Source organism: Bombina bombina, chromosome 2, assembly GCF_027579735.1.
Source record: "Bombina bombina isolate aBomBom1 chromosome 2, aBomBom1.pri, whole genome shotgun sequence".
In the NCBI taxonomy this organism is placed as follows: Eukaryota; Metazoa; Chordata; class Amphibia; order Anura; family Bombinatoridae; genus Bombina; species Bombina bombina.
In genome coordinates, this window is record NC_069500.1 from 473,971,070 (window position 1) to 473,993,876 (window position 22,807).

At 37.2% G+C, this 22,807-nt stretch overlaps 1 protein-coding gene across 1 annotated transcript in view; it reads right to left on the reverse strand.

The window, feature by feature from the left end:
* Window positions 1-22,807, reverse strand: part of MYO1H (myosin IH) — a 372,029-nt gene that overhangs the window by 291,489 nt on the left and 57,733 nt on the right. Inside the window, 3 exon segments of the mRNA XM_053702119.1 lie at window positions 11,259-11,374; window positions 13,319-13,419; window positions 13,422-13,464. Coding sequence (XP_053558094.1) covers window positions 11,259-11,374; window positions 13,319-13,419; window positions 13,422-13,464 — 260 coding nt within the window.

Sequence of the window (22,807 nt, forward strand, 5' to 3'; positions counted from 1 at the left end):
TGCCAAGATCAAGCAGGAGAGAGCATCGGTGATTCTGATAGCACCTGCGTGGCCACGCAGGACCTGGTATGCAGATCTAGTGGACATGTCATCCTTTCCACCATGGTCTCTGCCTCTGAGACAGGACCTTCTACTTCAGGGTCCTTTCAACCATCCAAATCTAATTTCTCTGAGGCTGACTGCCTGGAGATTGAACGCTTGATTTTATCAAAGCGTGGCTTCTCCGAGTCAGTTATTGATACCTTAATACAGGCACGAAAGCCTGTCACCAGAAAAATTTAACATAAGATATGGCGTAAATATCTTTATTGGTGTGAATCCAAGGGTTACTCATGGAGTAAGGTCAGGATTCCCAGGATATTATCTTTTCTCCAAGAAGGTTTGGAAAAAGGATTGTCAGCTAGTTCCTTAAAGGGACAGATTTCTGCTCTGTCTATTCTTTTGCACAAGCGTCTGGCAGATGTTTCAGACGTTCAGGCATTTTGTCAGGCTTTAGTTAGAATCAAAGACAAAAAAAAAGGAATGGGATGAGTCCCATTCTAGAATACACTTATAGCACTCATGGTAGGCATAGAGTTCAAATAATACTTGAAATTTGAAATGATCAACAAATAGAATCGCAAGATCTCTAGCGTGAATAAAACATAACTTTTAATTTTTTAACACATAAAAAATGGAGTTAAAATTAAGGGATGTGCAATTTAAAAACAATTGCTCGCAATAGGATAATATGTTACAAATATTATGTCTCAAATTGTGATTCAATAGGTTCAGATGTATATAAAATGTGTTATTTATATATGTGAGAAATCTTGGATCTAATACAATGTTAAATCCAAATCACATAATAAACTTCACTTGTATTGGAAGATAATAATACTTATGAACCTAATAGATTGTGAGAGTATAATAACTATTTGTAAAAATAACTAATATCAATAAGATTAGTTCATTACAAGGAGTTATAGATCAGTATATGTATTGCATACTTGAGTATCCAAAAAATCGGCAGTGGTCAATATGTTAATATATACTTGGATGTCACATATCAGTGCGTTTATGCATACTTGGGTATTCCAGGATTGCCTAACAATAAGGGCACTTTTGATGCTGGTAGCTAAGTTTATGGGTTCATTCCACTACACTCTTCACAAAGTGAGAATACAATTATACTTGGGTATCAGATATCAGTGTGATTAGTGCATACTGTGATATTTCAGCATTTTCCCAAGAAATCAAGTTATTAGTGAGGCTGACAGCTAAATTGTATCAAATATCAATGGATTTTATGCATACTGTGGTATTTATAGCTTGCCTCACAATAAGGTCACCTGTGGTGCTAGTAGCTGAATTCGTGGATTGAGTCCACTCCACCGTTCCAGTACTAAAACCAATATTACCCTTGGGTATCAATGTCGATGTGATTAATACAGTTTGTAATGTTTCAGTATTCTCCAGTCATTCTGGTTATTTGTAAGACTCGTAGCTAAATTTGCTAATATTTTCTACAATTGGTAGAGTTAGCTGGATAATACCCGAATTGGCTGGTATTATATGTGGTTACTCCAACACAGATTTAATCATATTTATCTTAGCCCATATATACCATTCTTATATAAATAGTTTTAACACATACTCTGTCAATACTAGGAAGGGTTAATAATTCCCTAGATTGTTGGGTGAGTTTGTCAATAATGGATTGCTAAATCCTGCATGAGGGTAAGTGTAATTTATAAGAATATAATATTAGTGCGCAAAATAAATTGTGCAGCCCTTACACATTTGCGCAAGGATGTTTAGTGCAGTTCTAATTAAATAAAGACAATTAAAGGTCTCAACAGAGCTGTCATTATATGTATGTCTAGTCGATTCATTCGACTTAATATATCTTATCTGGCAGCAGTTAAGACCTGTATTAGACACTGCCACAGTGTGTGGTTAGAAGTTCACTTGTATCCTTAGATTAACTGCAAGATTTAAGCAGCAGCATCACCGCAGCAGTGTGTGCTTACAGGTTCGCTTGAATTATTAAATTAGCTACAAAGTTTTAGCCAGCTGCATCTAAAAACAATGTTAGCTGCACGCACACCAGAGAATAAACACTGAGGCCTAGATTTGGAGTTTGGCGGTAAAAGGGCTGTTAACGCTCCGCGGGCTTTTTTCTGGCCGCACCATAAAATTAACTCTGGTATCGAGAGTTCAAACAAATGCTGCGTTAGGCTCCAAAAAAGGAGCGTAGAGCATTTTTACCGCAAATGCAACTCTCGATACCAGAGTTGCTTACGGACGCGGCCGGCCTCAAAAACGTGCTCGTGCACGATTCTCCCATAGGAAACAATGGGGCTGTTTGAGCTGTAAAAAAACCTAACACCTGCAAAAAAGCAGCGTTCAGCTCCTAACGCAGCCCCATTGTTTCCTATGGGGAAACACTTCCTACGTCTGCACCTAACACTCTAACATGTACCCCGAGTCTAAACACCCCTAACCTTACACTTATTAACCCCTAATCTGCCGCCCCCGCTATCGCTGACCCCTGCATATTTTTTTTAACCCCTAATCTGCCGCTCCGTAAACCGCCGCAACCTACGTTATCCCTATGTACCCCTAATCTGCTACCCCTAACACCGCCGACCCCTATATTATATTTATTAACCCCTAACCTGCCCCCCACAACGTCGCCGACACCTGCCTACACTTATTAACTCCTAATCTGCCGAGCGGACCTGAGCGCTACTATAATAAAGTTATTAACCCCTAATCCGCCTCACTAACCCTATCATAAATAGTATTAACCCCTAATCTGCCCTCCCTAACATCGCCGACACCTAACTTCAATTATTAACCCCTAATCTTCCGATCGGAGCTCACCGCTATTCTAATAAATGGATTAACCCCTAAAGCTAAGTCTAACCCTAACACTAACACCCCCCTAAGTTAAATATAATATTTATCTAACGAAATAAATTAACTCTTATTAAATAACTTATTCCTATTTAAAGCTAAATACTTACCTGTAAAATAAACCCTAATATAGCTACAATATAAATTATAATTATATTATAGCTATTTTAGGATTAATATTTATTTTACAGGCAACTTTGTAATTATTTTAACCAGGTACAATAGCTATTAAATAGTTAAGAACTATTTAATAGTTACCTAGTTAAAATAATAACAAATTTACCTGTAAAATAAATCCTAACCTAAGTTATAATTAAACCTAACACTACCCTATCAATAAAATAATTAAATAAACTACCTACAATTACCTACAATTAACCTAACACTACACTATCAATAAATTAATTAAACACAATTCCTACAAATAAATACAATTAAATAAACTAGCTAAAGTACAAAAAATAAAAAAGAACTAAGTTACAGAAAATAAAAAAATATTTACAAACATAAGAAAAATATTACAACAATTTTAAACTAATTACACCTACTCTAAGCCCCCTAATAAAATAACAAAGCCCCCCAAAATAAAAAATTCCCTACCCTATTCTAAATTAAAAAAGTTACAAGCTCTTTTACCTTACCAGCCCTGAACAGGGCCCTTTGCGGGGCATGCCCCAAGAATTTCAGCTCTTTTGCCTGTAAAAAAAAACATACAATACCCCCCCCCAACATTACAACCCACCACCCACATACCCCTAATCTAACCCAAACCCCCCTTAAATAAACCTAAAACTAATCCCCTGAAGATCTTCCTACCTTGTCTTCACCATCCAGGTATCACCGATCCGTCCTGGCTCCAAGATCTTCATCCAACCCAAGCGGGGGTTGGCGATCCATAATCCGGTCCAGAAGAGGCTCCAAAGTCTTCCTCCTATCCGGCAAGAAGAGGACATCCGGACCGGCAAACATCTTCTCCAAGCGGCATCTTCGATCTTCTTCCATCTGGAGCGAAGCGGCAGGATCCTGAAGACCTCCAGCGCGGAACATCCATCCGGACCGACGACTGAACGACGAATGACTGTTCCTTTAAGGGACGTCATCCAAGATGGCGTCCCTCGAATTCCGATTGGCTGATAGGATTCTATCAGCCAATCGGAATTAAGGTAGGAATTTTCTGATTGGCTGATGGAATCAGCCAATCAGAATCAAGTTCAATCCGATTGGCTGATCCAATCAGCCAATCAGATTGAGCTCGCATTCTATTGGCTGTTCCGATCAGCCAATAGAATGCGAGCTCAATCTGATTGGCTGATTGGATCGGCCAATCGGATTGAACTAGATTCTGATTGGCTGATTCCATCAGCCAATCAGAAAATTCCTACCTTAATTCCGATTGGCTGATAGAATCCTATCAGCCAATCGGAATTCGAGGGACGCCATCTTGGATGACGTCCCTTAAAGGAACAGTCATTCGTCGTTCAGTCGTCGGTCCGGATGGATGTTCCGCGCTGGAGGTCTTCAGGATCCTGCCGCTTCGCTCCGGATGGAAGAAGATCGAAGATGCCGCTTGGAGAAGATGTTTGCCGGTCCGGATGTCCTCTTCTTGCCGGATAGGAGGAAGACTTTGGAGCCTCTTCTGGACCGGATTATGGATCGCCAACCCCGCTTGGGTTGGATGAAGATCTTGGAGCCAGGACGGATCGGTGATACCTGGATGGTGAAGACAAGGTAGGAAGATCTTCAGGGGATTAGTGTTAGGTTTATTTAAGGGAGGTTTGGGTTAGATTAGAGGTATGTGGGTGGTGGGTTGTAATGTTGGGGGGGGGGTATTGTATGTTTTTTTTTACAGGCAAAAGAGCTGAAATTCTTGGGGCATGCCCCGCAAAGGGCCCTGTTCAGGGCTGGTAAGGTAAAAGAGCTTGTAACTTTTTTAATTTAGAATAGGGTAGGGAATTTTTTATTTTGGGGGGCTTTGTTATTTTATTAGGGGGCTTAGAGTAGGTGTAATTAGTTTAAAATTGTTGTAATATTTTTCTTATGTTTGTAAATATTTTTTTATTTTCTGTAACTTAGTTTTTTTTTATTTTTTGTACTTTAGCTAGTTTATTTAATTGTATTTATTTGTAGGAATTGTGTTTAATTAATTTATTGATAGTGTAGTGTTAGGTTAATTGTAGGTAGTTTATTTAATTATTTTATTGATAGGGTAGTGTTAGGTTTAATTATAACTTAGGTTAGGATTTATTTTACAGGTAAATTTGTTATTATTTTAACTAGGTAACTATTAAATAGTTCTTAACTATTTAATAGCTATTGTACCTGGTTAAAATAATTACAAAGTTGCCTGTAAAATAAATATTAATCCTAAAATAGCTATAATATAATTATAATTTATATTGTAGCTATATTAGGATTTATTTTACAGGTAAGTATTTAACTTTAAATAGGAATAATTTATTTAATAAGAGTTAATTAATTTCGTTAGATGTAAATTATATTTAAGTTAGGGGGGTGTTAGTGTTAGGGTTAGACTTAGCTTTAGGGGTTAATCCATTTATTAGAATAGCGGTGAGCTCCGGTCGGCAGATTAGGGGTTAATAATTGAAGTTAGGTGTCGGCGATGTTAGGGAGGGCAGATTAGGGGTTAATACTATTTATGATAGGGTTAGTGAGGCGGGTTAGGGGTTAATAACTTTATTATAGTAGCGCTCAGGTCCGCTCGGCAGATTAGGAGTTAATAAGTGTAGGCAGGTGTCGGCGACGTTGTGGGGGGCAGATTAGGGGTTAATAAATATAATATAAGGGTCGGCGGTGTTAGGGGTAGCAGATTAGGGGTACATAGGGATAACGTAGGTGGCGGCGCTTTGCGGTCGGAAGATTAGGGGTTAATTATTTTAAGTAGCTGGCAGCGACGTTGTGGGGGGCAGGTTAGGGGTTAATAAATATAATACAGGGGTCGGCGGGGTTAGGGGCAGCAGATTAGGGGTACATAAATATAACGTAGGTGGCGGTCGGCAGATTAGGGGTTAAAAATTTTAATCGAGTGTCGGCGATGTGGGGGGGAGCTCGGTTTAGGGGTACATAGGTAGTTTATGGGTGTTAGTGTACTTTAGGGTACAGTAGTTAAGAGCTTTATGAACCGGCGTTAGCCAGAAAGCTCTTAACTCCTGCTATTTTCAGGCGGCTGGAATTTTGTCGTTAGAGCTCTAACGCTCACTTCAGAAACGACTCTAAATACCGGCGTTAGAAAGATCCCATTGAAAAGATAGGCTACGCAAATGGCGTAGGGGGATCTGCGGTATGGAAAAGTCGCGGCTGAAAAGTGAGCGTTAGACCCTTTAATCACTGACTCCAAATACCAGCGGGCGGCCAAAACCAGCGTTAGGAGCCTCTAACGCTGGTTTTGACGGCTACCGCCGAACTCCAAATCTAGGCCTAAGTATGGCTAATTTCAACACCAGTCTTTAGATCTGTATGAGCCGATATATTCCCTGGCCCTTACATTAACCCCTAAAGTATATTCAGGTGTATAAGTGTCCTTGAGCCTTGGGGCCGTTATTGCATAGCATGCCAGTCTTAGAGTGAAGTAAATTAGCTAAGGTAGTAGACCCAACATATATTGTTAATTCGTGTGACCGCAAGTTATATAAAGCTATTAATACCACATTAATACCAAATAGTGTCCTATACTGATCATGGATACCATCTGAGGTGTCCGGTAGGATTGAACTAAATCAAAAGAATCCTAAATTGAGCAAGCCCTAACATACAAAGGAGCTCCCTGACTCCTCACCAGTGCCCTAACATGTTTCGCCGTACTCACGGCTTTCTCAAAGGGGGGTGTGTGCGCGCGTCGCGCTTGGATTGGCTTTTTATGTGTGAGGAAGCTGGAAACACCCTCCCCCATCTGTGACGTCAAATGGTCATGTGACTTGAGCCGGTAGAGGTTGTAAACAGATGATACGTTATTTCAAGTATGGGTTTTTTTCTTAACTACACGAAAATAAGAGTAAGACCATGAATATAATTATCAGTTGGTTATTGGATCATGCACATGTATTGCCCCAATTGTTATGCGAATACTAGATTTGGATTGAACTCTTAAAGCGATTACTCAAAAAAATGTCATTGCAATATTACAGTGCTTAATAATAATTATTATTATGTTGCTCGTTTATACTGTGCTTATAGGTGTGCTAATAGACTTAAAATAAATATAAGGGTGTAAATAATCATGTGATGAGTGCTGCGTATTTGAGGATTTAGAAAAACAGTGTTAAGACAAAATAATGATAATGGACATGGATTAGTGAACATGTATTAATAGGAATTGTGAGGAAGTGTATTAAAATTACCTAAACTGTATTTGACGTGTAATCTATATGTGTGCTTGTGTTACCTAACCCATGATGGTTTCCGCTATTTAGGATGATCAAGATATTAACGTGAAAAATGAAAACAATTTTAAATTATTTAAATTCTTAAAGTTTGAATACATTGTGAGTACATGTCAAACAAAATAATGCAACACTATTGCAATCTGCTCAGTATATGATGGAAAACTTTGCTTTGTGTAAAGGTTAACTTTTATCACATGAGAGTAATTATTTACACGCTTGTCTGTGTAACTATGTCTATAGTTCTCCTTTTTTAATAAGGAACACTTTGAATTTAAAGATCTCTAACTTAAGAGTTCCAGATTGGAGCCCTTAACTGGGCTGGATATATTGTGCATGAAATTCAAGTTGATATAAATAAATATATATACTCTTGTTTTATATTTGTGTTTTTATTTTTTATTTCTTGTTTTCTATTTTTGATTTTTGATTTAAATGTATTGTTTATTGTTTACATGATCAATTCAGTTCTCTTATTCCTGTAGGATTAAGTAATGGGGGTTTTTCGGCGTAACATACTGATTGGTGTAATATGACCTATTGTTCACAAATAGTGGACAAAATTATTGTATTCGTTTATCCCATGCGGGTGAATAGAATTTAGCAGAAAAATCCATCTTGTTTCTGCTCTTAGGAGTGCCTTTTCTTGGTTTCCTCCTCTTATTCCCAGGTTTATTTTCTGTAATCCAAAACACTGTAGGTCAGATTGTTTGGATTTATGTACTCGTAGAAAGTGCCTGGCGATTGAGGTGATGGTTTTACCTGCATCATTGTCCTTTTGGGCATTTTTTATATTCCTCAGGTGTTCTTGTAACCTGGTTCTTAACTTTCTGGTGGTCATACCCACATAGAATAAATTACATTTGCATATTAGAGCATATATAACCCCTTCTGTATGGCAGTTGATGTATGCATTGACTTTGTGTATCTTCCCAGCTAACATTGTTTTAGATGCAGCTGGCTAAAACTTTGTAGCTAATTTAATAATTCAAGCGAACCTGTAAGCACACACTGCTGCGGTGATGCTGCTGCTTAAATCTTGCAGTTAATCTAAGGATACAAGTGAACTTCTAACCACACACTGTGGCAGTGTCTAATACAGGTCTTAACTGCTGCCGGATAAGATATATTAAGTCGAATGAATCGAATAGACATACATATAATGACAGCTCTGTTGAGACCTTTAATTGTCTTTATTTAATTAGAACTGCACTAAACATCCTTGCGCAAATGTGTAAGGGCTGCACAATTTATTTTGCGCACTAATATTATATTCTTATAAATTACACTTACCCTCATGCAGGATTTAGCAATCCATTATTGACAAACTCACCCAACAATCTAGGGAATTATTAACCCTTCCTAGTATTGACAGAGTATGTGTTAAAACTATTTATATAAGAATGGTATATATGGGCTAAGATAAATATGATTAAATCTGTGTTGGAGTAACCACATATAATACCAGCCAATTCGGGTATTATCCAGCTAACTCTACCGATTGTAGAAAATATTAGCAAATTCAGCTACGAGTCTTACAAATAACCAGAATGACTGGAGAATACTGAAACATTACAAACTGTATTAATCACATCGACATTGATACCCAAGTGTAATATTGGTTTTAGTACTGGAACGGTGGAGTGGAATCAATCCACGAATTCAGCTACTAGCACCACAGGTGACCTTATTGTGAGGCAAGCTATAAATACCACAGTATGCATAAAATCCATTGATATTTGATACAATTTAGCTGTCAGCCTCACTAATAACTTGATTTCTTGGGAAAATGCTGAAATATCACAGTATGCACTAATCACACTGATATCTGATACCCAAGTATAATTGTATTCTAACTTTGTGAAGAGTGTAGTGGAATGAACCCATAAACTTAGCTACCAGCATCAAAAGTGCCCTTATTGTTAGGCAATCCTGGAATACCCAAGTATGCATAAACGCACTGATATGTGACATCCAAGTATATATTAACATATTGACCACTGCCAATTTTTTGGATACTCAAGTATGCAATACATATACTGATCTATAACTCCTTGTAATGAACTAATCTTATTGATATTAGTTATTTGTACAAATAGCTATTATACTCTCACAATCTTTTAGGTTCATAAGTATTATTATCTTCCATACAAGTGAAGTTTATTATGTGATTTGGATTTAACATTGTATTAGATCCAAGATTTCTCACATATATAAATAACACATTTTATATACATCTGAACCTATTGAATCACAATTTGAGACATAATATTTGTAACATATAATACTATTGCGAGCAATTGTTTTTAAATTGCACATCCCTTAATTTTAACTCCATTTTTTATGTGTTAAAAAATTAAAAGTTATGTTTTATTCACGCTAGAGATCTTGCGATTCTATTTGTTGATCATTTCAAATTTCAAGTATTATTTGAACTCTATGCCTACCATGAGTGCTATAAGTGTATTCTAGAATGGGACTCATCCCATTCCTTTTTTTGTCTCTAATATTTATCCAATACACAGCACCACTGACCCCAATTTGTATTTCAGCACACAAGCTGCTTAATAAAATGAGGGGTATAGTCATAGCGAATAACGTCATACGGTAGTGCCATTGATACCCCCCTTTTTTTCAAATTTAGTTAGAATCAAGCCTGTGTTTAAACCTGTTGCTCCACCATGGAGCTTAAATTTGGTTCTTAAGGTTCTTCAAGGAGTTCCGTTTGAACCTCTTCATTCCATAGATATCAAACTTTTATCTTGGAAAGTTCTTTTTTTGGTAGCTATTTCCTCGGCTCGTAGAGTCTCTGAGCTATCTGCCTTATAATGTGATTCTCCTTATCTGATTTTTCATTCAGATAAGGTAGTCCTGCGTACCAAACCTGGGTTCTTACCTAAGGTGGTATCTAACAAGAATATCAATCAAGAGATTGTTGTTCCATCCTTGTGTCCTAATCCTTCTTCGAAGAAGGAACGTCTATTACACAATCTGGACGTGGTCCGTGCTTTAAAGTTTTACTTACAAGCTACTAAAGATTTTCGTCAAACATCTGCTTTGTTTGTTGTCTACTCTGGACAGAGGAGAGGTCAAAAGGCTTCGGCAACCTCTCTTTCTTTTTGGCTAAGAAGCATAATCCGCTTAGCCAATGAGACTGCTGGACAGCAGCCTCCTGAAAGGATTACAGCTCATTCCACTAGAGCTGTGGCTTCCACTTGGGCCTTTAAAAATGAGGCTTCTGTTGAACAGATTTGCAAGGCGGCGACTTGGTCTTCGCTTCATACTTTTTCAAAATTTTACAAATTTGATACTTTTGCTTCTTCGGAGGCTATATTTGGGAGAAAGGTTTTACAGGCAGTGGTTCCTTCCATTTAAGTACCTGCCTTGTCCCTCCCTTCATCCGTGTACTTTAGCTTTGGTATTGGTATCCCACAAGTAATGGATGATCCGTGGACTGGATACACCTTACAAGAGAAAACACAATTTATGCTTACCTGATAAATTTATTTCTCTTGTGGTGTATCCAGTCCACGGCCCCGCCCTGTCATTTTAAGGCAGGTAATTTTTAAATTTAAACTACAGTAACCACTGCACCCTATGGTTCCTCCTTTCTCTGCTTGTTTTCGGTCGAATGACTGGCTATGACAGTTAGGGGAGGAGCTATATTACAGCTCTGCTGTGGGTGTCCTCTTGCAACTTCCTGTTGGGAATGAGAATATACCACAAGTAATGGATGATCCATGGACTGGATACACCACAAGAGAAATAAATTTATCAGGTAAGCATAAATTGTGTTTTTTGTGATTGAACATTACTGAATACAAAATAGTAGGTACCTAGGGAAGCTTATAACGGCAGAAGGAATATACAACAACCAAAGTAAGAACAAATTGAAAATTGGTATATATGTGTTTGTTTATACAAAATAAAGATTCAAAATATAAGTCAAGAATGTCTTACATGTGTGGTGGCAACTCTATGAAGTTAACTCCTTGGTACATCTCCATTTGCCTCTGGGTATACAGATCAAGTTCTTTGTACGGATTCACAGACACGAGCATTGTCCCTATATATGTCTGAAAAATAAACATATAAATACATATGCACACATATATAGACATATATACATATATATATATATATATATATATATATATATATATATATATATATATATATATATATATATAAGTGCATTAGAGCCCTTTTCCATTAAGTAGATGAAAACATGATAAAACATATATATGCAATATTCATATTTAATAAAGATTTTAACTATGTATTTATTGTAAATATTTACATTTGCTAATGCGGATATGCTATGTTTTTACAGTTTGTGCGATGGGTGTTAGGTTTTTTTCAACATTTTTTCTCCCCCATTGACTTCTATGGGGAATGCAAAAATGTGATAGTGTTAACACGATATTCTGGGTGTTAGTTTTTTTTTTTTCTCCATTAATTTCTTTGTGGGAATAAATGCATGTGCACGCGATAATTTAAAGGGACAGTCAACACCAGAATTTTTGTTGTTTTAAAAGATAGATAATTCATTAAAGGGCCATAATACCCAAATGTTTAAACACTTGAAAGTGATGCAGCATAGCTGTAAAAAGCTGATTAGAAAATATCACTTGAACATCTCTATGTAAAAAAGAAAGATATTTTACCTCAAAGTTCCTCAGTAGCCACCTCCCATTGTAAAGGATTTCTAAGCAGCATTTTAGTGTGTTTGTCCTGGGACATCTGAAGGGACTAGCATTGTGCACTCTCATATTATTTCACCAATTAGGTAAAGGGAAGCTTACTATGAAATCTCATGAGAGTTAAGTCAAATCTCATGAGATCACAGTAAGAGTTCATGACCTCAGCACTGCTGATGCTGATTGGCTGCTGTTCATTTCTTCATTTTTTTTAATTTTTTTACCTGCAGCTGGGAGCAGCTGAGTATAACTTTTTACACAGAACTTACTCTGCTGAGCTGAGGAAATTGTGAGGTAAAATATCTTCCTTTTTTACATAGAGATGCTCAGGTGATATTTTCCTGTCAGCTTTTTACAGTTATACTGCATCAGTTTCAAGTGATTTAGCATATGAGTATTATGTCCCTTTAATTACCAATTCCCCAGTCTTGCATAACCAACACAGTTATAATTATACACGTTTTTACCTCTGTGATTATCTTGTATCTACGCCTCAGCAGACTGCGCCCTTAATTCATTTCTTTTGACAGACTTACATTTTAGCCAATCAGAGCTGACTCCATGGTAAATTCACATGCATGAAGTTATCTATATGAAACACATTAACTAATGCCCTCTAGTGAGAAAAAAAACTATCAAAATGCATTTAGATTAAAAGGCGGCCTTCAAGGTCTAAGAAATAAGCATATGAACCTCCTAGGTTTAGCTTTCAACTAAGAATAGCAAGAGAACAAAGCAAAATTGGTGATAAAAGTAAATTGGAAAGTTGTTTAAAATTACACGCCCTATTTAAATCATGAAAGGTTTTTTTGGACTTGAATGTATCCTATAAATTAGGATTTTTGCTCTATTCAGGTTACCACTTGCGCAAAATAAGTTGGTTTTTTTTAAATTTGTAATAAGAACTCAACCTGACTAGTGCAAAAAGCTTAACTCTAGCGGAGTTTTTGCGATTGCAAGAAAATAAAAATACTGCGACACTGGTAATCTAGCATGCCTTTATTTTTATAATATTGACTTAATGTCCATCCGAATTCAGTTACAGATTTGATCTCCAGTGACCAGTCTTTTCCTCATCTATATTTTTAGTGCTAAAAGGTTCTAATGATTTACTTGGGCACAGAAAACGTAACAGTAAGACTAACACTAAATTATGAATAACAGTCTGGGATTCATTTACATACTCTTTACCAATATGACACCTAGTTTTTAGGGTTGGCCATGTGTTTTCTTAGGCAGTAACTTGTTTTGTGCCTAAGAATTGCCATTACTATTAACAACATATGTAAGCAATATTAGTATAAAAAGACCAAGCCTTACATATATAAGATTTTCATGAAAGCGTTTTCGAAGATTGTCCATAAAAGCTTCCTCGCTGGTGTGGGAATCCAGAAGCACAAAGTCATGTAAACCGACCTTCTCCGAGCTGAAAGTGACCTCTCTACGTTCATTTCCTTTTCATCCTTCTGCACAACAAAGGAAGACAAAAGAGACGGGTGATATAAGTAGCCCCAAAACAACACTAATTATATCAAGTCTTCAGTTTAAATGACTCATTACTTTTCTATACAAAATATCAACACGGTCATCATGAATTCTTGGATCAGTAAGTGTTTGTTTTTCTGTTTTGAGAAAATAAATGTTACAAGGCTATTTTCATGCTGTGGAGCTGCGCCTCTTTCCTCCAATGGGAATTGTCCTTATTAACCAACTGATACCTGCGAACAGCATCTTTAATCCAACACGTTTTCATTAATAGATTAACGTTTAATTCCATGTTTTTATAAGCACTTTGGAAAAATTGTAGTGCATTGTCCCTTTTGTCTTTACATTCTGGTTGGCTCATTCTTTAATATCAAGGGCATTATTTATCAAGCTCCGTATGGAGCTTAATACCCCGTGTTTCTGGCGAGCCTTTCAGGGGTGCCGGAAACAAAAGTTATGAAACAGCGGTCTAAAGACCGCTGCTCCATAACCTGTCCGCCTGCTCTGAGGTGGTGGACAGAAATCGACCTGATCGAATACAATCGGGTTGATTGACACCCCCTGCTAGTGGCCGCGAATCTGCAGGGGGCGGCATTGCACCAGCAATTCACAAGAACTGCTTGTGCAATGATAAATGCAGAGAGCGTATGCTGTCGGCATTTATCGGATGTGCAGCGGACATGATCCACTATATCAGATCATGTCGGCTCGCACCATAGTAAATCGGCCCCAAAGTATCTGGCAGCTAAAACCTGAGGTAACTCCACCAGGACTTTAACTGCAGGTTTTTACCCCTATCAACCATAGTTAAGTTTCTCTTGTTTATATTATTTGTTTTGTCTGCAGATAGGGACATTTGTTTTATCAATGGTTATTTTAAAGGGACATTAAACACTTTAAGCTTTTAACATAAAGGGCCAGATTACGAACGGCGCACTAACCAGTTACGCGCAAGTGGAAAAGGGGTTTATAACGTGTATTAACTGTAAATATGTTCACATTCCAATGTTCACATAGCAGAATATGTTCTATGAAATTTCTAAATAGATATTCCTAATACTATATATAATATCTATATATATATATATATATTATACTATATATAATATATATCTATATATATATATATTAATATAATATATATCTCTATATAAAACAAGAGAATGCACTCTCAGGACTTTTTAAAAAAAAACCAATTTAATGGAACGTTTTCGGGGTTCACAACCCCTTCATCAGCATACAAAACAAACAAAATTCAACTCATTTATAGTGTTACATACCAATTACATCACATCAACCTTAGGTGTCTCTCCAAAGGAAAAAGTGCGCCAATTTTCGAGTTGGAACGCATCTTGCGTTCCACAGTGCTATCCGAAACCGGAAGTTGTGTTACTCTCACTTCCGGTTTCGCGGATTCAATAAACAAACGTAAAATTAATGATGAAGTTATGCACTCTACAATTTTAAACGTATTTGAGTGACATACTAATGTAGAGGACTTCATATAGCAAAAGTGATGCCACAATTATCATAAGTGCCTGAAAATTTGTGATAAATATACATTGTCAAATGTTATCCTGCATCCAGTCGCATGGAGACAGTAACCATGGTAATCATATACAATCCAGATTACCCAAAAGTGCCATAACCTATGTGAAATTTACTCAATGATGTGCATTCTCTTGTTTTCTATTTGACGATATATTATTGCACCCAGGCGAGTTGGCCATTGGTGGGCTGAACTGGAAATCGTTTACTACTATATATATATATATATATATTATTATATATATCTTATATATATATATTAAAGTATATATATATATATATATATCTAAACCTAAATATAATCATGTATAAATATATATTTTACCAAAATACCATTATATATATATATTATATATATATATATACTATATATATTATATATATATATATATAGATAGCCTAGATAGCTACATATAAAATATGTATTTAAGAGTAAATAGAGCATTTTCTGCTATGTGAAGAACATTGTAATGCATGCGAGTAGAGTGTGGTTTTCTCTTCTATGGGGAATACATTAACACTGTGTGCGATATTCTAACTTTGGCTTCTTACGTACTTTGGGATAGCCCACGAGCGAAAACTTTTTACTTTCAACTTGTAACATGAGTGGTACCCCAACCCACGCAAAAAAAAATTACTTTTAGCGGACTAAGCACTAATGGGGGCAGCGTTTAATATACCGCTCCACTTGTAATCTGGCCCCAAACTGTTTAATAATCTGTAGTAAAAACAAATCTTTATAATATATTTACATTATTTATTTTGTCCCTTTTCCAGTAATTAATTCTGAAAATTAAGGACTTTCCAATTTTAAGAGTGTTATATTGCACACAGCCATTTATAACTGTTCCTAATTGTTTCCAGCAAAGAAGGATGCCTAGGTTACAAAATGGCAGCACCCTTTGCCTCTATGGACATTTAAAAGGTTTACACTTTTTCAATATAAAAACAACTAACATAATTAAAAAAAAATACATACATACATCCTAAATAAAATGCTAATCTTTGTTTTAAATGGACACTAAACTTTGAGATTTTATAATAAAATGTTTAATTAGTGCATAATGAAACAACTTTGCAATATATTTTTATTATTTATTTTGTCCCAATTTTCATGTAATTAGCTCTGAAATTGAGGCAATTTTTATTTCTCAGAACATGTAATGCACCCTGCGAGTTATCAAGGCGATAGCACTGCTACATATCTGTCCAAATTTGGCTTTGGCAGATAACATCTGCAACACAAATTTACTTATATTTTATGACTTTTACTAGCCTAGTTGGTCTGTGGACTAAAGCCCAGATTGGCTCCTCCAAATAAGGCAAATGGTGGTTGGAGTTTGGATACAAATAAATAACTGCAATAAATCTTGTTTTAAAGAAATTTGTTATTCTACAGCAGCACTAGAGTAATGTCTTGTAATTACACTCAGGTAGATTACGAGTTTTGCGTTCGTGTTTTAACGCTGAAAAAATGGCTATTTCAGCGTTAAAACAGCAACGCAGCCATTACATAGCTGTACCCACAAGCCTTTTAGCCTGTAACGCAACGTCACTACCTGGACTAAAAAAAATGACGTTTTTTGCATGGGATTTCCATAGCGCCGGTATTAGAAGTTTTGCGGTGAGGCTAAAATGCTTGCGCTATAGCCGTATACCGACAAGATCCGTACCACCTTCTGAGAACAGTAGTTATGGGTTTTGCGCAACAAATGGGTTACACAAAACTCATAACTAAAGTGCTACAAAGTACACTAACACCCATAAACTACCCTATTAACCCTTAAACCGCCGCCCTAAATCTAAGAGGAAGGAGTTGACTACAAGCTCCACGCCAATTACCTCAATGATTATTTTAAAAGAAAATGATCCCTCGAGGATTTAGGGTTAAGAATTCTCCTACTATAGGTAGGAATAATACTGACTTTTGTCGTAAATGGTGCCAAATAGCAAATAAATGCTTGTTTGACTGGATATTGCTATGTAATAGTGGAGGTTCACGAGACTTAAGAAGATCGTGGTGGATGAACTTGAAACGGTTCGGATTGAGAAGGAATATGTCCTGAAAAATGACAGCAGTGATGATTGGCTTAATAACTTACCACACAGGTTGACAAGTATCGAAGGATCTCATTAATTTTATGAACATGATAATCAATGCTATAGAAAATTGACTACAGAGAGAGAAACGTCTATCATTGGCTCTCTGGAAAAAAACACTACATTTAGACGATGAAGAATGGATCGTAGAAATACACCAATGGCGAATACCATGATACTAGGTGGTGGTGACTCGAGTGGATCTGAGGCTGCTTCTGGTAACACACTCGACACAAGACAACATACAAAATACAGACAAGGTCACAGAAGAAACCACTGCTACCGTCAAAAAAATGTCAATCCCGCCAAGAAAAGACACAGGACAAGAACCAGAAGAGGCGGGTGGTGAAAAAAACAGCAAAAATAACTCTAAAATCAGAAGGTGTAGTGATTTAACATTATCAGTAGGGGACTGATAATTATGAACTTAATGTGCTCAGTAGGGCCTTGAATTTTGTCCCCACTCCAGAATAGAACCTTTTGATAATCTTGTGATGTCCATCGGTTACCAGAGGACACTCAAACTAAAGGACCACTTAAGGTTCACAGCGGAATATCGGTGATAACAGATTTATCCAGACCCCATCGTCCCTTTGAACCAAAGAGCACCCATTCTACCATCAAGACCTTCACTAAGGTGTGTGTTAGCGAAATCAATGATAATTTGAGCAAAGTCGAAAGCCGTAGAACTAATCTTAACAACCTTGAATGGGAAGCTCTACCAGCAGCTAAAGAAAGATGATTCCATCATCATTAGACCAGCTGATAGGGGGGTGCTATAGTTGTAATGGACTATCAATATTATCGACATGAGCTACTACAGCAACTTGAAGATAGCAACACCCTATAGGAAACTTCACATAATGCCCCGTCACTGCTTTAAAAAGAAACTTGACAATAGTCTCTCCCAGGCCTTGAATGATGGCTACATTGAGTAGGAACTATGTGCAAACGAATAGTATGTATAGTCATTTGTTTTACCGTATAAGGTGTCCCAGGAATCTAAAATATTATGTGATAAGAAAGTATCTTTTATTTTTTTAACTGTAGAGTTGTGTCTCATTTGTTTTCGGGTTAGTGGAACCTTGTCTTTGTCTTGGTGTGCATACATTGACACATTAAAATCCCCCCCTAAGATTATCCGGAAATGCGACCAATGTGTCAGTAGATCCGAGACATGAGAGAAAAAGGGCGCTTGTGTTTCATTGGGCGCATAAACATTACAAAAGACTATGTGCTTATCCCGTATTCTACCTTTAAGTATCAAAAACCTGCCTTCTGGATCCCTAATTGTTTCTTCCATCACAAACCCCACCGAATGATGAATTAGTATTGATACTCCCCTTTTTTTCCTATCTGTTATAGAGTGAAAATGTTGAGTGTACCCTCTGGCCCAATATTTGGGAATGGCTTCCCTGGTAAAGTGTGTCTCTTGAAGGTAAATGATGTTAGCCTTCAATCTAATGTATTGGCTCATCGCTGTTCTACGCTTTGGGTCAGTGTTGAGGCCCCTGACGTTGTGTGAAATTAGTCGAAGATTAAAAGTCATTACTTACTATTTTGTGTGTGGGGGACCCCCCCCCCCCCCCGGATCCGCTGTCTCCTCAATCATTCTTGTCGCCCATAGGCATTGTAGATAAGGTTTTCTTTGGTTAAATGATTCGTGCATAGAAATAAGGCGAGTCGACAGGACATAAACAAAAACAAGAACACATGAAATAACAATCAAAAACAAATTGTCAAATATACAAATGATAGCATAGTAGCCAAGGATCAAAGATCCCTGTCTCCTGTAGGCAAAAAAGTAAAATAAACAAAATAAACATAAAACAAAAACATCCCCAACCTTTACCTCTTCCCCACTCAGGTTGGTTGTAGTTACATACTGTCTGTACTATAACAATAGGCAATCTAATGAAAAAAAAAGAAGAAGAAGAAGGGATACACCCCCTTTTCCTTGAGAGCATCTGGAAAGATAACATTTAACATTTTCTTAACAATCACCTCCTAGCCTTTAATTGCTTTCTGACCCCATTCCCTCCCGAATCTACAGCTACCCTGACTTTCGCTAGTAGGAGTCTAATGTTCTCCCGGGTATCTGGTATATCAGTTCATACCCTAAAAAAGTGTCACTGGATGCAAAAAGGATACATTCTTCACGTCCCCCTCCTCCTAGAGAGATGTAGAAAAGCTCAGCCTAGTCAGGAACAAGAGGATAAAAAAGCGCTAAGACTTAGCCTTTCTTTTTGGAACTTTGGTCCACTTCTGTCTCTGTTGAAGAGGTTGATTTGCCAATATTTGAGAGGAACTCTCTGTCTGGTTTAGTTGAGGAATCTCAGGAGTGTCCAATTGTAGTCTGCGGCATATCTCTGGAATCTCTGACGCTTCTTTCAAACTGAATGATCTTCCATTATACTGAATATATAAGCTGAAGGGGAATCCCCAGCGGTATGCTATTTGATGTTTTCTCAGGAGTGTGGTAAGGGGTCTCAGATAACTTCTTCTTTGTAGAGTCCTCACACATAAATCCTGAAAGAATTGTATCACCACCCCCTGAAATTTGAAAGTAGGGTTCTTCCTGGCTGCCGATAGGATTTCTTCCTTTTCTGGAAATCTAAGAAACTTCACTATGACATCTCTAGGTGGCGCTTCTTCTTTTGGCCTTGCTCTTAGTGCACGATGTGCCCTTTCCAGTTGGAATTTTTCTTCACCTGTTTCTCCCGTGATGGCCTGAAATAGTTGGTGTAGATAAATGGGAAGCTCCTCAGCTGAGATTGTCTCTGGGACCCCTTTTAGACGTATATTACATCTACGGCCTCTGTTCTCGAGATCTTCCAGTTTATCATGCATCTCATTTACTTCCTGCTGCTGCGTGGAGATCTTTTGAGTAATATCAGAAAGGTCTTCTGTAATAGTGGTTTCATTTTCTTCTAGGGTTGCAACCCTAGTACCCAACTCCAAGATGTCTTGCTTTATGTCTGCTAGGCTATTCGTGACAGTATTTTGAAAAGCGTCAAATTTTTCCCAGAGCTTATCAAAATTTTTACTAATATCCTGTTTAGATACCAGTGCCTTCAAGTCAGCTTTTGTAGCAGGAGTTGCATCTTCTTCTGTATATTGCGAACCTGCATCAGAGTCGTTATCTTCTTCCAGCGCCATGTTAGCAGAATCTAAATGTTTCTCCCCTTTAGCAGGTTTGAAAAACAGGCTGGCTGCTGCTGATTTAGGCCCCTGGGAGGGTTTATTCTGTTTCCTCACTGACATGGTTCTGATAGATTAAGTCAAATTTCCAGTGGTATATTAGTTTGGAAGTTTATAGTAGAATAGATGCATTGATAAAAGGAGGTTAATGCAATAAATGTAGAAGGCACATAAGTCAGTACTTAACCAATGTAAGAGGCTAGTGGTAGAGAGACAATGCTGTAGGTTTCTGAGTATATTCCAGCTTTTTGATGCTCCTCCACCTTTATCTCTATCAGCATTATATATGTCGTCAGCGCTCTCTGATAACGAAATCAAAGTCTTTATTCCTCTCTAATATCATATCTCAGGCTTATAAGATAGATGGCAGGATTGATTGAGACCCCTTGTCAGCATGTAGGTGTCCTTGTCGCCTTACTAGATGTCTGATAATGGCTGTGTAAGAAGTGCTTTCATTGGTGTGTGTCCCTTTTAGTAGCTGTGGCTGTGAAGTGCAGGATTCTTTAGTCTGGGTCCCAGCATTATTAGAAAATGGCCGTTACATATGCTCTATATTTATATGCATTGTATATGCATTAATAACTTCCATCCCCTTCAGGGGTTAATATGGGCTCATGAAAACATAATGTGGACTTTGAATTGTAGCCCCACACATATCGCCCAGCTCAACTTTCAGTCTCTCAGATCAGCTCTGACTAGCGTGTCATTTTCAAACACCCTTCTTACCGCCACTGGTTTATGCGCCTCTAGGCCCTCTGTGTCAGCCCGCTCCTCACCGGGTCTTTTTTGAAGCCTTGCTGTCCTCCGTTAGAGTCGCTAAATGTCCGGTGTAGCTGCTAGTCTTAGGAGTCGTTTAAAGGGTATGCGCTTATTCCTGGTAGCATCCCCAGCAGCTAAATCTCTTAGAGAGTTGCTCCGGTGTTGCATTAACACGCAACCAAAATGGCGCTCGGCATCTATCTGCTCCTGTGCTCCACCGCTAGCAGACAGATTTATGGCTCCCAACAGCAGTCCCAGCCAATTTCGGGAGTGTGCACTTCTTTTCCCCACAAAATGAGGCAAAACTTTTATGTTTATCCCCTCAGCATATCGTCCTATGCCATAGTACTGCACAGAGCTCCAACTCTAAGCAGCCATCTCCTAACGGCTCCAGGCTCCGCCCCCCATCAATGGTTATTTTAAAGGGACATTAAACACTTTAAGATTGTAACATAAAGGGCCAGATTACGAACGGCGCACTAACAGTTACGCGCAAGTGAAAAGGGGTTTATAACGTGTATTAACTGTAAATATGTTCACATTCCAATGTTCACATAGCAGAATATGTTCTATGAATTTCTAAATAGATATTCCTATATATATATATATATATATATATATATATATATATATATATATATATATATATATATAAAACAAGAGAATGCACTCTCAGGACTTTTTAAAAAAAAAACAATTTAATGGAACGTTTTCGGGGTTCACAACCCCTTCATCAGCATACAAAACAAACAAAATTCAACTCATTTATAGTGTTACATACCAATTACATCACATCAACCTTAGTGTCTCTCCAAAGGAAAAGTGCGCCAATTTTTCGAGTTTGGAACGCATCTTGCGTTCCACAGTGCTATCCGAAACCGGAAGTTGTGTTACCTCACTTCCGGTTTGCGGATTCAATAAACAAACGTAAAATTAATGATGAAGTTATGCACTCTACAATTTTAAACGTATTTGAGTGACATACTAATGTAGAGGACTTCATATAGCAAAAGTGTGCCACATTATCATAAGTGCCTGAAAATTTGTGATAAATATACATTGTCAAATGTTACTGCATCCAGTCGGCATGGAGACAGTAACCATGGTAATCATATACAATCCAGATTACCCAAAAGTGCCATAACCTATGTGAAATTTACAATGATGTGCATTCTCTTGTTTTCTATTTGACGATATATTATTGCACCCAGGCGAGTTGGCCATTGGTGGGCTGAACTGGAAATCGTTTACTACTATATATATATATATATATATATATATATATATATATATATATATATATATATATATATATATATATATATATATATATATATCTAAACCTATATATAATCATGTATAAATATATATTTTACCAAAATACCATTATATATATATATATATATATATATATATATATATATATATATATAGATAGCTAGATAGCTACATATAAAATATGTATTTAAGAGTAAATAGAGCATTTTCTGCTATGTGAAGAACATTGTAATGCATGCGAGTAGAGTGTTGTTTTTCTCTTCTATGGGGAATACATTAACACGTGTGCGATATTCTAACTTTGGCTTCTTACGTACTTTGGGATAGCCCACGAGCGAAAACTTTTTACTTTCAACTTGTAACATGAGTGGTACCCAACCCACGCAAAAAAATTACTTTTAGCGGACTTAGCACTAATGGGGCAGCGTTAAATACCGC